At 36.2% G+C, this 17,276-nt stretch overlaps 1 protein-coding gene across 1 annotated transcript; it reads right to left on the minus strand.

The window, feature by feature from the left end:
• Positions 1 to 196: 196 nt before the first annotated feature.
• LOC143916545 (transcription factor E2F4-like) lies at positions 197 to 15,300 on the minus strand. Its single transcript, XM_077437685.1, has 8 exons — positions 14,972 to 15,300; positions 14,270 to 14,372; positions 13,914 to 14,179; positions 6,740 to 6,915; positions 6,444 to 6,643; positions 6,098 to 6,324; positions 5,405 to 6,023; positions 197 to 3,153 (listed from the first exon to the last, which is right to left on the minus strand). The coding sequence occupies exons 3-8, from the start codon at positions 14,175 to 14,177 to the stop codon at positions 3,029 to 3,031; spliced, it is 1,611 nt and encodes a 536-aa protein (XP_077293811.1). The 5' UTR covers positions 14,178 to 14,179; positions 14,270 to 14,372; positions 14,972 to 15,300; the 3' UTR covers positions 197 to 3,028.
• Between the last annotated feature and the right edge of the window lie 1,976 nt (positions 15,301 to 17,276).

A 17,276-nucleotide genomic window follows, 5' to 3' on the forward strand; every position in this document is an offset into this window, starting at 1 on the left:
AATTAATATTTTTTTATATATATTATTAACGAAATTTTCACTTTTATGCAATAAATAAAAATATTTTTTTATAGTAATAAATTTCGGTAAAGTAATTTTTTAACTCAATTACCTTTCCATATTCAGGAAAGCATTCAATGAGTATGTATTTAAATGTGTGATAAAAGGTCCACCTTAATAAAATACAAAAATTAATAGATTTTCAAATCTTTTATATCCAATCATATATTCAGGTTTCAACTTTAAACTTACTGTAAAAAGTTGAAATTGTAGTAGTTTTAAAGCCACTACTATATAAAATACATACAAATGAACGGCTTACAAACGAATTAACTTAAAGCTAATGAAACAGGCACCTACGGTCATTACCTTGTTCACATCACTGGCTTTTGGAAATTTCACATAGAAAGTTTTATAAAACAAAACCAATCACAAGTAGACATATCGATTTAAGTTCTTTTTAATGACCACAAATACTTAAAAATGCTAGCACCATCGATTATTGTTCTTTCCCAATTTGTGGCATGTGGGTTCATTCACGTCACAAGTGAAATCTCTCGAGGAACGGACCAATTGCAATACTCAATCTCGTTCAGTTTAATATATTGACATATTGATGAAACAAAACACACTACATTTATAATTACTTACAAATTATCTGAATTAAGTTACAATGCAAATTATATTTATATACAAATTATATACAACACATATTTCAATTTACAAGTTACACCTTTTACTATGAGTCAGTTGTCAAGAAGACGAATACCAATGATAATTTAGACTAATTACAAGAAATACGTCTTCTTTAATGATTTTGTAATGGTTAAGCAAAAGGTACAACGCTGATTTTGTTGAGTCATAAAGAAAATTTTGAAATGTTCATTCAATTTTGTTATAGAAATTTTAATTCATATAAAAAATATTGTACAATATAAAATTTAAACATTTTATAATATATCTGTATTGCAGTGGCGTATGGTGGGTGGTGATGTTGGATGTGCTGTGGATGAAAAATTGATTTTACGAAAGCGTAATTGAAAAATTCATTTCTAAAGGCGAAGAATCGAATTAATGTATAAATAATAATAAAAATTCGTTTTAAAAAATATCAGTTTTTTAATTTTTAATACACAGCACACCCAACATCAACACCACCGCATGCCATTGCTGTATTGAAACTAATCTGACAATTTAAGGATTATTGCCCTATAAGAAAAATAATATATATATATATATATGTAATTCACAATGTCAGAATTGGTCGGCAAGTCTATATATCTGTAAATTGTATTAATATAAAATATAACATTTGCAATTTTTCGAATTCATAAATCTCATTATAAAAATGTTCTAACATTACTTAACACATACACATACATATAATTATTTTGACTTAGACAGTGAGCAATGACTTTTCCTTTACAATTATCTTTCCATTGCACCAGAAATATTTTATGTATGATTATGTGTATTTTGAGCATGGACATACGATGCAAATCTTCTCAATATTTACATTTTTTTGGCAAAGAAAAACATCTAAATGAAGTTTTCATACATCATGTTTAATATTTATATGCATAGGTACATAGTTAGCTAACGATTATAAACTTTTACCGTTACAAAACATTTAATGTAATTTAGTGAAATGTTTAAGAAAAAATTTAAATGAACTATTATAAAGCAATTTAAAAAATTGAATACAACAAAAAGATTTCAAATGAATGTCTTTAGTGAGTATTTAAAACAGAAAGCATAGATCTATTTAAAACGTGTAACTATAAAAAACTAAATTGATACATTAACAGAAAGTTTTAAACAAATTGTGCAGTGCAAACAATAAGTCAACAACCCCTAATGGAAGGTGAAAAATATCAAAATTTAAAAAAAAATCAAGTAAAACATATTTTTTTATTTATTGCCTACTATACAATTTTGAAAGGGACAAAAATATACAAAAAAAATTAAAATCATTAAGAGATAAACAACAAAAATAAAATCGGCAAACAATTGTATTTATAAAATAGAACGAAGACAAAAAAATCTTAAACAAAATACCCATTTTGACAAACAATTGGTTCAAAATTATTTTCACGAGTCAAATAAAAAATATATCACATCATAACAAATATACAAATTTAAAGATTGAATGGCAAAAACTTATCGTGTATTGCTTTGAACTTTTTAGACTCAAAAACAAAGTTTATATAAAATTTACACTTAAACTTAATCTTATTCTCTTCTCACATACAAAACATTATTGCGCTTCAAAAAAAAAACCCAAAATTTTTGTTATAATTTCACGATTATGTTATTTGATTTCTCAAATTAAGTCATGAGTGAAATATTAGAAATTATTTTTTATTAAGATTCAGTTTAACTTGAAAATGTATTTAATTAAAATTTTCTGATATTCAAATGTAATCGTTAGTAATATAATTGACATATTGAGCTAATACATATTTACAATATATTCACATTGCACACCCATTCTTAACAAACGTGTAACTACTTGTGGAAATCAAATATAAATAATTTTGAAAATAGTTTTTATTGATATGTAACAAAATTTTTATATTTTATTTTATTAACATATACCTTAAATTTACATATATGGCTCAACACATAAGTAACAATAAAATAAATATAAATTTACAAATATAACACATACATACAAGATACTGGTTCGATTTAGTTATTTCATAAGTATACGTTCAAATCCAACACACATATAAAATACTATAATTATGAAGAAGCAAAGCCTTTTGACTAGCAACTGAGGTAACAAACAGCTTTGAAATTATAAACAGAACACTTGTAATACTCCTTTCCTTAAATGAAATTCAGAAATATAATCAAACTAAAACTTTCATATTTGAATAATATAAAAATGGCATTAACCCAACATCATAATGTAATTATTTACAGTAGAACCAGTAGCCTGCTATAAATGTTGAAATAAACAAGACTAAAAAAACAAACAATTAGAACAAATATTACATTCAACAGAGGAAATCAATGATCCACCTTAATCAATATCGAACAAGTCCATAAGACTTTCTTCATGGGCCAAGGCAAACATGTAATCATTATCAGTTAGTGGAGGTTCCAGCGGCACAAATGGTTCAAACGCGTCTTCGGTTGATGGTAAATCTGAAATTTAAAACACACACACCATGGTATAATCATTTGGGTGGATTATAAATAATAAAATTACTTAAAACAATTACATATTGATAAACCACTTAAAGAAATGCAGTGCATTTCTTTAACTGCACAGATAACCGATTGTATAAAAAAAAACTTTCATCTGGAAAAAGCTAGTATCCTTATCACTCGCTTAATTTGATGGGCAACATAATTTATTGATATAGAAAAAATGTTAAAATAAATACTGAATACATTGTAGGAAACAATGTATTTAAGTGATTTGAAGCGTTATATTTTTATGGATTTCCATAAAATGTAAGTTTAGTTTCACCCAACACATAGTTTTAAGATAAAATTCATACATAAAAACACATGCACATAGGAATATACATATATATAATATATACATACATCCAAAGACACACTCACACAATACATATACATTAGAGTTTCCAATTGACCGGAAAATGGAGGTAACCGAATCTTTTTTATTAAGTAACTGGTTAACCGAAATTCGTGAAAATCTCAGTATCGTGGCATTTAAATAAATTTAACACAGTGATGCGGATAAATAGTTATTAGTAATATTTACTTTACTTTTTTATTATGTATACAAATATAGGGTTGATTAAGGAATAAAATCACAAAGAAATATTTAATTTCAATTATTTCTCATTTATACTCTCATTAATATGTTCACCGACATACATATAGAAGTAAAACACAACAAATGGGTTATAATTCATAATGTGTTCAACGCATCATTTTTAGTTTTGTGCAAATGTTATTTGCAACTGAAAATATACTTCTAAAATACATTCGAGTATCGATGCCAATTATATTTGTAAATTACTCGAGAAGATAATTAGCTATCTGTAATTGATAATTAGCTGTTCCAGGTCGAAAAGGATTATGATTTTCAGAAACTGCGTTTTTTTTTAATTTTAATTAATTGGTTAATCGAGTGAATTTCATCAGTTTTTAGTGATGTTTGAAAAATGCGGGTTCACTGGTTTCGGTATAGCCGGTGTTGGAAGCTCTAATATACATACAAATATGGCATTTAAATAACATATTCTGTACACAAAAAAAAAAACACACACACATTTACACATGTATTAAACAGTGCAAGAAGATTAGGAATGTTAAAAGTTAATTCATGCACAGTAACCGTATTAATAATGGGACAAGCTTAATAAAAACTTCTGATGGGTCATTAGACATTAGGCAATTATGAAGAGAAGCAATGAAGATGAATACATGAGCTGAATCCCATGGTGCTACACTTGGAAAAATCCCTTAGAACCATGCAGCCGCTCACAGGATCCAACTCGAGCACTCACCTAGGAAATGTTTCAGGCATTTTTTTTGGTTATATTAAGCCTAAAGCCCTCAAGCAAACAAGCCTCAATATAGTATGTTATATGAAGATGTAGAAACAAATTGAAATATTATCACTTATATTAATGTAACACAACACAGTTTTGTTTATGATGAATGTTTAATTATACCACTTGCAGAAACACAGACTCGTTTATAGACACATTTAGCACAAATTGGGTTATTTTCACGTTAACATGGTTAATGATTTTGAAAGCACTGTCATATATATTAATTATAATTATACTACATATAAGTTGTATTAAAAAAAAAAATTGGGATGTGTTTTAGTAGTCAATTTTGAAAGCTATCCAAAGACCATTATTTTGTTAGTAAAAACCTGAACAATCTTGTGTTTTTTTTAAGCCATTCTGGTTGTAAGGCGTGTTTAGAATGCGCAAAAGAACAAGAATTATATCAACGATTATATTAATGGGTTAAGAAACATCCAAAATATTAAGACAGTCACGAATTTATGTTAGGGTTTATCAAATTTCATTATCAATATCAGTATATTTGAATATTTATAAAAAAAACACTTTGTACATTATATTATCATAAGATGAGTCACAGTGAGTTTTAATTCGTCTTACCTTATCGTAATTATCTTGATGAAAATAAAAAATATGCCAGCAAATAACATCACGTTGATATTAATGCTCTCCTAGCTAGAACTCTGACTGTGATGTGAAACAACAACACAGGTCACAGAAAAAGTTCTAGGTAGGCTAGCATTAGATGCAATATATCCAGTTTAATGTAAACAATCCAATGCTTATCATACACTACGTAATATTTTCAATTTCCGACATACATACATAAATTCAAAATACACATGAAGAAAAAAAAATAGTAATAATTATAAAAAAGTTACCTAAAGTGTTCTGATCCTCTGTTTGAAACTGGAAGCACTCTCCATCAAAATCATCATTATGACTAATGAAAGCATTCATGAATCTTATGTTTTTCTGTCTGTACATCAGTGAATCAGTATCTGGTTCAATTTTAACACCAGCTAATGTCACTAACGGTGGGCTTTTTTCAGTCTTCTTCTCTATGCTTAAAGTTGGTGCCGATGTCATCTGTTGGGGCACATGCCAGGAGGTATTTCTACTATTACTACTAACATTATTACCAGTATTGCTTGAAAGAGTATTTCCACTAGGTTGATTAAACAGAGTATCAGTGAGATTTTTTCGCGCTGAACCCATCACTATTTTTCTATTAAGTGCATTCATAAGTTTTGGACTCAATCCAGGATTCAAAATAGGAGATGCGAACGGAGTCGACGAATTTGGTCTGGTACTAGACGACCCTTGAGGTAAATCGTCGTAAATAGGCTTCAACGGATATTTGTCGTCTAAAACGGGAGTTTTGGGGAGGACAAACGGCGTTAAAGGAGGGGAATCCAATTTCGGACACAGGAACACCTCTATTTCACCAGAGTCTGTCGTGAACTGGATCGAATAACAATTATCCGCAGGTGGATGAGTCTACAACGATAAAATAAAATTAAAACTCTTTTACACGAAATTTGTTTTACGTTGCATTGTAACGAACAACTTACAACTATTTTTGTATCTAGAGGTGCTTTGATTGGTATCACAGTCTGATCTTTAAATTCTGTCAAACCTTTCAGATCTGTATATGTAATATATGCAAAGCGTGTATCTTGAGAAAGGTGTCGAAAATCCCTATCGGCTGTCGCGAGCGCATCATCCAGTTCATCTTCTTTAGCTTGTAAACATCGTAACTGACGGTCTAGAAATTTCTTTTGAGCAACTTTGCTATTATCTAAAATTAAAAAGAAATATGCATTGAAAATAAAGAAAACTCGAATACCCAATCTATAACGAACAATAATTTTGAATTTAAATGTCAATAAGCATTCACGAAACCCGCAAGAAACTCACCGAATTTCCATTGAATATTATTTTTTGACTTTTTTTCCAAAATACCAATGCCCTCTAAAACATTTGTAATATCGTATATTCTTCTCTTTTGTACGTCTAATTTTGTAGATGCAGTATTAAGATTAATAGCACCATTAGGAGATGTTTTCAATAAATGCACGAATTTTTTAGTAAGTAAACTAAGAGAAGTGTCGTATCGACTAAAAATAAAAATAAATTATTCAATTTTCAATAATTTACAAAAAAAAAAAACAAACAAAAACAAACAAAAGAAACCAATCATCACACGAACTTACCTATTTCTCTCTGAAAATCTTTTCATAGAATTCACATTTCTCCAATTGTTAGTCTGCCCCTTATTCGATCTCTTCGATTTGGGCGTTTTGAAATCACCCTTAAAGGGCACTAAAGGAGGCGGAACTTTCTCGTGGACACCATCATCTACGTTCAGCTCCAATCGTCGTTTTACAGCCTACGAATTAAAAAACAACCAAACCATCAACACCGAAACAATAAAAAAAAAAAAAAACTTACAAACAAATTTTAATATCGCATAGAAGAGAGACCATTAAAAAGAAACGCTCGACTCGAGCACATACACATTCCGCGAAAGTCGTCTCTGAAGCGCGAATTTAAGGGTCGGTCGACAAGTATGGGAAGGGGGATCATTGTCCCCAGAGAAGAACCACGAGCAGGAGCTTCACAAGCGAGGGTCGCGGGGTTTTGGACGAGTCCACGCGGTTTGAGAAGTGGCGTCACATGAACCCCTTGCGAGCTAAACGAGGGGGTACACTGTGGATCGAGCGGTGTCAGCTGCCCGCCCCACACACAATACGAAGGACGTTAGTTGTTCCACATTACAATAATAATAAAGAAAAGAAAAAAAATAACACACACACACATCTAAAGGTGCGTGTAACGTCTTCGCGGTTTACAAAAAAAGGGGGGCGATGACACGAAGCTTACGGTTAAATGTGCGATCTAATTACGGAACAACTTCGATGACATAAAAGTAGACAAAAAAAAATAAAAAAAATTTAACCGAAATTTTCAAAGCGCGCTTTCAAAATAATTCACAATAGGGAGGGTTGCCAATTCAAAGTGTCCCCCTTATAGACACGAATGTATCCTCCTTAGGTACTTCCGAATCTTCGTTAATCATTGAAATCGAACTTTCTAGCGACTAGCCATTAGAAGTTATACCAAGGGTTGTTGCGTATACTATCGAATGTTTTGTATAAGCTGAAAGTTCATTTAATGAACCTCCACAAATAATTTAGTTACTTTCAAAGCTCAAAATATTCTATCGCATTTGTCAAATCTATCTGTTTGCTACCACTATACATATGTACTTCTGATTTTTTTTTTTTTCAGGGAGTCAGGGATGGTATGTCTTTATACATATTAAGTTCCAGTTGTAATATATTTAGACTAGTTGGAATATATTCCATCTAACCTGGTACCAACTACCGTTATAGTTTAAGTGTGAATTTCAGTTGTAATACATTACGTCTAACCCACTTAAATTGATTCATATGGCGAATTATATTTCAACTGGTCAAAATGTATCACAACTGAAAATACAGTTCAACTAAAAGTTGGTACCAGGTTAGGTTTTCGTGAAGACGTCACTCAACTAGTAAAAGTCACACTTTTGTTTATAACAAATTCTTGGGAGTTATCGTAAAACGGTACTTATTACCTTTATTCATAATATCTAGCAAATATTAACGCATTATTGAATTCTAAAGCATTCGTAAAAACATCAGAGCTGTCAAAACTAAACTGTTATATTACAACTGCCGCGCATTGTTGAAAGTGTATTTGCAATTGTAGAGATATAATTTACTAGTTGAATTGTATTCGAATATGGATAACCTAAAACGCTATTACAACTGAATAGTGGATGTCTTCAGAAAGGAATTGATACACAAATTAAAATGAAGTTATATGTAATAAATATAGTGTAATTAATAGTAAAAAAAATCGAGTGCGTTCATTAAACGCTCGCCCACGTTGAAATGATGAATGAATGTGTGTATAACTTCGTGGACCCATTTCAACTCAGGCGCTCAATATCAGGAGCACAAGTCAGACCCTTCACACCCCCTACTTCCCCGCGTCTCCTCGACACGATCGGCATCACGCCACATCCCTATGCCTAACATATACTCCTGGTATTCTAATTTTTTTTTGATATTTCCATCCTTGTCCACGCTTCCGCCACAATAGACATGTGTCACAAATACATCGCGTCTGTTTTTATATATATTATTGTAAACGGATTTTAACCTAGTCAAGTTATCAGTTATCATTTCTTTTTACAAACAAAATTGAATATAAATTTCAGGCGAAAACTTTTATCAATGAAAACTATTTACAAAGCTTAAATAATAATTCACAACTCAAATAAAATAAATTAACAATACGTACATAATAATCCTCATTCTAAAATTAATGGACAGGCGCACGAATGAGAGCAAATTTTCTCGTAAACGACAGATAAGAGGGTTTCGCCGGAAATATCCGAGCATTATCGCAATAATTCTTTGATTCGTCCGAACGAAGAGCCTCTTGGTCGAATATTCTGATTTCTACGGGTCAGAATTCCGCCATTGAAAAACAGTAGTCTTAAAGTGGCGTGCAAACGTGTTCTATCACCGTGTTCATCTCGAAGAAATGCGAAACCAGACCATTTAAAGTTTGCAAAATAAAAACCCGTAAAACTCGTAATGATTTAAGAGAAGAGCGAAAGAGAGGAAAAAAATTACGCCAACACATTATCATCACGACTAAGTAAATGCATCGTCAGAGCGCAATGTGCAATCGATGCCCGTAGTGCACGAAAAGCCGTTTCGAAAGATACCACCAACTAAGCATTCGAATTTATATATGCGTATACCACGCATACATATGTATATTGTAATATAAAGGAAAATATTCGGTGAATGGTGGTGGGTACGCGCCAAGTTCAAGAACGCGTCGGACGCGCATAACGGAAAACGGGGGTAGGAATCCCAATAGGGGTAGCAAAACGTAGGGGCGTCTCACCGTTTGCTCCTTTAGGTCTGCATCCGATCTAGATTACGTAAGAAGAGAATGCGTCTGTGACATTCGAAAAATACGTAATAAATGCAAATGCAAACATGCGATGAATCACTGACGAATTGAAGCATCTCGAAAAAAAATAAACGATACTCTGAAGGAAATCGAGACATTTCCAAGATGTGAATTAACGGTACTTCAACTTTTCAAGGCGTTTAGATTAGCGTCTGTTAAAAATTACGAGCAGTAATTTGGGTTGTTTAGTATGTATTTATGTCCTTCCTGTTACTACTGATCCGAATCTACATAGATACAAACTATATTTTTTATTAAATTTAAACACAATAAACAGAACATGAAGGAATAAGATTAAGTTTAAACAATTAAAATCTGACAAAACGAGTGGGTGGCGGAAAGTCAAACATATAAGACTACTTGCCACTATACGTCAACGTCTCCAAAATTTTTGCATTTTTAAACGATTATTACGATTATTTATTTATTTTAAAATTCTATCGGTGACCAAACCGCGCAAAATGGCAAAGTTTCAAACCTACGGGAAGAATGTAGGAATATTGCCTGAACCATTAGCGAAGTAAGCCTTGTAAAAAGTATTATTATTAAGCATTCCAAAATAGTGTGTACTACTACTACATTACACAAAAACCAGCATTAAAAAAGTGGAAATTAAAATAAAATTTTATTTAAAAAAAATTAACCCACAGATTTGTTTATTAAATTTAGCCACTTGAAAACATACTATTAGAAAAAGGATCAGCGCACATTTGTGTCATTTTTGTTGCAATATCAACATCGCATACTAAATTAGAAGAAAATGAGAATGCAGTAGTAGTAGTAGTAGTGTTCTACCTTCTGTCGGGAAACATGCTAATCAAAGTAAAAAAAAAAAATCAGATAAAAACAGACTTCCGGTCGGCACTGATCAACAAAAACCTTATCAAAACGTAGAAAAAGGTGTACTATTAAACATGAATAATGTTGCTACAAACGCATTACAAGGATCAAAACAAGACTGAAAAACCTTTTTTTTTTTTAAAGAGAGTATAAGGGCGAAATCACACAGGGAAGAACGGCACGTTGTGTGCATGGCTCCCCGCTGTGAGTAGTTTCCTACATTTCTTCAAATATGGGATACACTGTTATCGATCTCGGTCAAGCAAGGATAAATAAATACATTTTACTAAAAACACTCCAGAGGACCATTTTAGGGCGGGCGTACTGGGCGTTCCATGAACATGTGCACGGCACGGCCCATTTATTTAGCATGTTTAAAAGTATCTTAAAAAAACCCCATGTGTCGCGTGTGATTTCGCCCTTATTCTCGTTTATGAGATATGATCGTTTAAAAAAATGCGCAATTTTTACAGATTTTTAACTTTTGCAGTCAAAAAGCTGTGCTTCCGCCCCCAAAGTAAATGAAACGACATGCAGATAATCCGAATGAAAAATCAACGCATCACAAGAACGATATATCGAAATTAACGAAGTGAAACATATTAAAACCTTACACGAAAACCATGTGAAATGCAAAGGAGGTAAGTAATAAAAAGGAACCAATCTGTTTTATGTTAACAATCAATCACAGCCGGTGATGTCTTTCAAAGGGGTGTGCTCATGTACAATGCCCTCCCTGAGTGCGTCAGGTCTTCTAAGACCGTGGGGATGCATTCTTGCGAGGTGCGAGGAGACACTGCATATATAAGATTTTAGAGTAATCGAGAATGTATTTTTAAATTAGCTAAAATTATATCAATAAATAAACGAGTTCGAATTTTCGCATGATCCCAAAACGTCATCTACTGTTACTACGTACTTAGATAAAGTAAAAACCTAGTAAGACCACGCTTCATTAATCTGGTTTATTGCGTATTGACCAAATTTAAGATTTGGTTGTTTTGAGGAAATGAATGAAAAAGATTAGAGCCACGTGCGAAGTCTCACACGTGTGCGACTTGACTTGCTCTCACGACAGGACGCAGCGAGTGTCGGGAAGCCCCATTCAACACGGTGGGAGTACCTACGATTTTGAACCGGTCGATATCGAGAACCCAAATTTGTTTTCTCGCCTTGAATGATAATTAAAAATAAAACGGCGAAGAGAGCGAGTGGCAACCCTGCCGGCGATAGGACGCGCTGGGGTCACCGGCCAGGAAAAAAGCCTACCCCAAGCCGTTAAAACGAATTGCGTGCGGGGGCCTATTATTTTCACTAACAATCGCCATCTCGGCCAGGATTCTCCCATGTTGCGATCGTTGGATTGGATCGAACTGCGAAAGTTAACACGTTGACAAGCGGACGCTTAACCGTTACGATAGGATGGGTTCTGATTCGGTTCGAGACAACGCCTATTTACGTCGCACACACAACCACATGTTGCGCAACGTTGTTGTCCGGTAATTGTACCCCTGGTACACCCTAAAACAAAGCGTGTCGCCATTGACGCGTATAAAGCGCGGTAATTCGAAATTAGCTGACCCATTTATGATAACAAATCTGCAATGTATTTTTAGAAGTGTGACCTTTTTTATAATTATTGGCCGACATAGGCATTCCTACTGATTATTTTTAGCCCTTGTATAGGCTTCCGCCGTGAAAGGGTTAATTCCTCAATGATATTTATACTGAACGCCGAATTCAAATAAACAAAACACATTAATTGTGAGAACTCTTACAAACCTAGTAAGAGGAGTAGCAGCAATAGAAAATAAAATTTTAATACAAAATAGGCAGTATTCTAAAGATTCTAAAGTCACTAGGGCAAAAATGTATATTTGTGAGAAACTTTGAAATTTGAATTTACTAGTGATTTTACCGGGCTTCGCTTAGTATTTGCAATATAAACCGCTTAAAATGGCTAATGGTAAACATTTAATTGTTTTTTATTAAATTTATTTGAATCGAAAAAGAAAAAAAATATTCAACGATATCGATGCCATAGAAACTTTGATTTGAACTTTCGATGTTCCCACTCAAACCTTACATAGTAACGAAATTATATATTAAAGAAGAAGAGATAATTAAGCAACAGGTGTTAACACTTTAAGGTTTTAAATGAATTGTCCACAAAATATGTATGTATATCTGAGAGTTACGTAAAACAGAGACGAGTGGAAGCGTGTTGGAGAGGCCTTCATCCAGCAGGGGATGGTGAGCGGCTGTAGATGATGATGATATTTATATGCATAGAGCAACAAATTTTACAGCGTCAATACTATCTCTTTCTGTTTTTGTCGAAACTGATGTTGTCGCAGTGTTTATCGAAGTTTAGATAGTTTGAAGATGTGTTTCAACTCCTGAGATTGAATATTTACAGTAAAAATATCCTCAATGTTTATAATATATTTTTATGTATAATAAAAATAAAAATATTGATATAAGCCGATAGTTTTTTTGTTTGGCCATGGAAAACAGCTGAAATGATTGTATGTTGAGATAATGAATAAGATATTTTTATATCGAATTGTTAGTTTACAAAAATACAATTTTAATATTTCAAAGTCAATATAAAAATTCATCTATACATCATAAATGCGAGCCAACAAATTAACTTTGACATTGCAGTTTAGTGTAGTTGGAGTGGAACATTTCGAATTTGTTTTCAAGTTAATCTCCCCGTTGATTCAGATCCAAAGTATAGCTATGAATATGCAATTGATTATAAATCAGTTAATGAAGCTTATAAAAGCTCGTAAAAAGAATGCGATGTTCTGAAAACCGCAAAGAACTCGATTCCAGAAATGTAATACAAATAGCAGTTATCACTGAAGCAACAGTTGTTACCTTAAACCTGCCTTGTATAAGGAATTTTACATTGCACATGTGGCACACTGATCGATACATTGGAACTTGATCAAAAATGGATATCAATTCGAAGAATTCAATAAGAATAAGAAAACGTTGAAAAGTATTTTTACATGAAATTAAGTTGTGAAGTGTCAACTTTTCAATCGGCAGTATAATTTGTGAGATCGGAAAGAATCTAGGAATAGTCGACGAGTGGAAAACCTCAAAGAATATAAAAAAGAAAGTAGTTGATCTGTGAAAAGTCAACACATCCTCCGACTGGTGTTGGAAAACTGTAAATAACCTAACAGCACATTTCGACAAACACATGTTCATTTTATGTAACATTTTCTTCATACAGTTTGCAGATCTTCGACATGAGATGTATCATACGATAGGCATCAGAACGCTTCCGGATAGGACTTGCTATCTAAGATTGAAAAGCTTCAAAGGACGTTCAGAGAGTTTATCAATTGAGGTTAAGTTATTGCCACATTTACAGTCGCCTATACGGGATCGAAAATAAAACAAAAAATCATAGAGATGCACAATGCGAATACGACATATATACAACGGGGTGCATCACAATACGGAACCATGTCAGATAGAAAGATCACTCACTTCGGACGTCTTGGGTGGCACCAAAGGATCATCACGGATGATCTGATGCTTCGGAGTGACCCCGTATTCGTGGTCGACGAGATGATACCCGACGGCGTGGGTCGGACTCTCATCTATTTGAGTTCTGACATCGGTGTGCGACTTTCTGTAATAGTCGGGCGACTCGTGCACCGATCTGCAGCCGGCGGTGGTGGCCTTCTTGATCGTATTGCAATTCGCCCGCTCCACGTCTACGGAAGCCGACCTCTTGAATCCCCCGGGCATATCTTCAGAAACGTTAAATAAAAATATATATAACAATAATAAAAAAATAACATTTAAAACACAAATGCGACGGGGGGGGGGGAGAATCTTACCGGCATTTATCACTACCAGCGGGGATAAAACTGGCAGTTACCTATGTCGTACGGCGATCATCAGACGTGGAAGAGGCTCCGGACTCACAGACGAGGCGTCATGCTGCAATGCAAAGTTTAAGATGAAATCATCGATGCGTACATTTCAAAAGGGGTAATCCACCATTTTATATCGCGCTAGTTTGCCATGGTTGATTTTTTGAACGTTTGCACTGGACGTGCGAAAGTTGGTGCGACTGTTTGAGTTTGTATCGAAATAATAATTAGCGTTAGGACGGGGGGGGGGGGGGGGGAGAGAAGCTTTGATTCGAGTGTTGTATACGTATAGTAAAGGCGAATGAATGAATGAATGAATGATGTCGAGGTGGTTCAATTATTGACTAGTGCGAGGGGAGTCGGGCGAGGAGAGGGAAGGAGCGAGTGCGAGTGCGTGAGGGGATGCGGGGGTGCGCGTGTGCGTGCGGGTGGGGGAGGGGTGGGAAGCGTAGCGGTAGGGCAGGGGGCGAGCGGGTCGCTTCGAACCGGAAGCGGCGTCTTCGCGACGGAAGTGTCCGTGTCCGTGTCCGTGTCGGTGTCGGTGTTGGTTGTCGGTGCGATGGCGTGGTGTGGGCGCGCCGCCACCTGGCCGCCCGGCATTTTCGCGCAATTTCGTGTGGGGGGGTGGGAGCGGGGGGCGGGGGCGCGCCCACGGTGGACACTTGCCTGCGGGTCGGAGGGCGGCGGCTCCGGGGGCGCGACGTGTCGGTGTCGGTGTCGGTGACGGCAGCAGCGGATAGCGGATAGCGAGTAGCGAATAGAGAACAGCGAGCGGCGAGTGGCGAGTGGCGAGTGGCGAGTAGCGAGTAGCTAGCGGAGGGCAGCGGGCAGCGGGCAGCGGGCAGCGGGCAGCGGGCAGCGGGCGACGGGCGACGGGCGTCCTCGCCGCGGCGGTGGCGGCAACTGTCGGCGCATGCGCTCTCCTCGTCGCCACGCCGAGCGCCGATCGCCGTTCGCCGTTCGTCGTTCGTCGTTCGCCTTCCGACCGCTGCGGTGGCGACACCTGCCGGAGATCCGCGGCACTGCCCCCTCCCTCTCCCCCTCCCTCTACCGCTCACCCCTCGGGAGTCATCCCTCCCCCGATTCGCCCCCGACGCTCGACCCGAAGTTGCACGAGACTCTGCAGACTGCATTCGGTCGAGCTTTCGCTTTCGTTCGTTCGAACGCGTGTGCGCCGAAGCTTTCGGAAAATGCGTCGACTTTTCCTCTCTCCGAATTTCTCCCTCGAATCTGCCGCCGAGTATACTTCGTTCCCCTCGAATGTGCGTCGCGTTCGTTTACGAAATATATTGAATTTATTCCAAGCACCGAATCGACAACCTTTTTTCAAATGTTGGTAGACCCCCTCTTCTAAACCCAAATTTAAAATGTCGTATATTATATTTTACCGAACCGAAAAAGATATCAGGTTTTCATTCCGGCAAAAATAACGGCTATTCCGGTTTTCGGATTGATTCCGGTTCGAATGCCCCTTATAAAACTGTGACAAAATATTCTAAGCCCGCTTTAAAGGTCACGGAATTTGACCCTTAAAGCCCTCAACATGAGGCCACCACCCCCCCGACGAATACAGTCCAAGAGACCCTTTCGTCGGAGAACGAGACGGTTGTTCATGAATATCGCACAAGAACAACCGCACATCACTGCTCTAATAAAAAAAACCACACTGTACATAACCAAGTACAAAATTAACAACAACGCATGAACACATAAAGCGCGCATGCGGTAGGAAACAAAACCTGAGATGTGCCGTGCGAATGCACGCACACCTCAAGTAAACATACATGTACGCATGATTATGCGTGCATAAGCACGCAAGCACACACACACACACAAACACACACACATACACACACACAAACACACACACATACACACACACAAACACACACACATACACACACACATAAACCACAAATACATACACTCACCTAAAAAGCAAACGTACACTCACACACACACACACATTCACAGAATATAATTAAAAAAAATAATAAATCAACACATAAATGCTTTTGCAATTAAGTGGAGTAGTAGCATCCAGGGGAACACAGCTTCCCAAAGCATTCCGCGAACTTTTCGAAAGCTCTAAACGATGCTTTACTCATTATTAGATCCCCATGATGTAGGGGGCCAATGACAGAACCCCTAACGCTGTCCAGCAGAACCCTCCTCTCAGCCTCCATCCCAGAACAGGACCACAGAATATGATCTGCAGCCTGCTCCGGAAAAGAACACGGACAAAAGGATTCAGATACCAAGCCCATAGATGCGAGCTTGCCGTTAAAGTGGCCATGACCAGTTAAAAATTGACTGGTCCAAAAACTAGGCGACAGCCAACCACGCTCAAGGCGCGAAGTGACCCTCGGAAAAAACAAATAGGTTTGTCTACCTTTAGAGGAACAATCCCATCTAAGTTGCCAAGCTGAAATAGCACAATTTAAAATAACAGACTTCAAACTTTGCCAGAATCGAGGATCATCGCACTGTGACTGATTAGGAGCACGGAAAAGGACGCCTGAGACGGAAGCATCTAACCCACCACGAAGTTTTTCTCGAGCAGCTCTTATTTGGACGACCAAGTCAAGTGGCAATGTACCCGCAAGAATCTGTAGTGAGTCTGTAGACGCAGTGCGAAATATGACAAAATATGCATTTTCTTGAATACACAAACTATTACCTAAAAATTGGTTAACGTCCGGTTTGAGGGGGAAAAAATGGTCACGTTAGGGCCGGGCCGCACCGTGCAACTTTATCGGCCGACTAGTCGCACGACACGAAAAAATGTATGGAAATGTGTGCGACAAACAAGTTGACGGGTGCGGCATGTCCCATCTACCTGCATGCATTGGTCTGGTCGCCCTCAACCAAGTTGTTCGCGAGTTGAGCGGTGCGGCCCGGCCCTTAGTTATATTTAGAGGTAGGATAGTCACAGTGCTAACCATTGTTCCATTGTTGTAAATCCTTTGTA

Source organism: Arctopsyche grandis, chromosome 9 (assembly GCF_051622035.1).
Source record: "Arctopsyche grandis isolate Sample6627 chromosome 9, ASM5162203v2, whole genome shotgun sequence".
Lineage (NCBI taxonomy): Eukaryota > Metazoa > Arthropoda > Insecta > Trichoptera > Hydropsychidae > Arctopsyche > Arctopsyche grandis.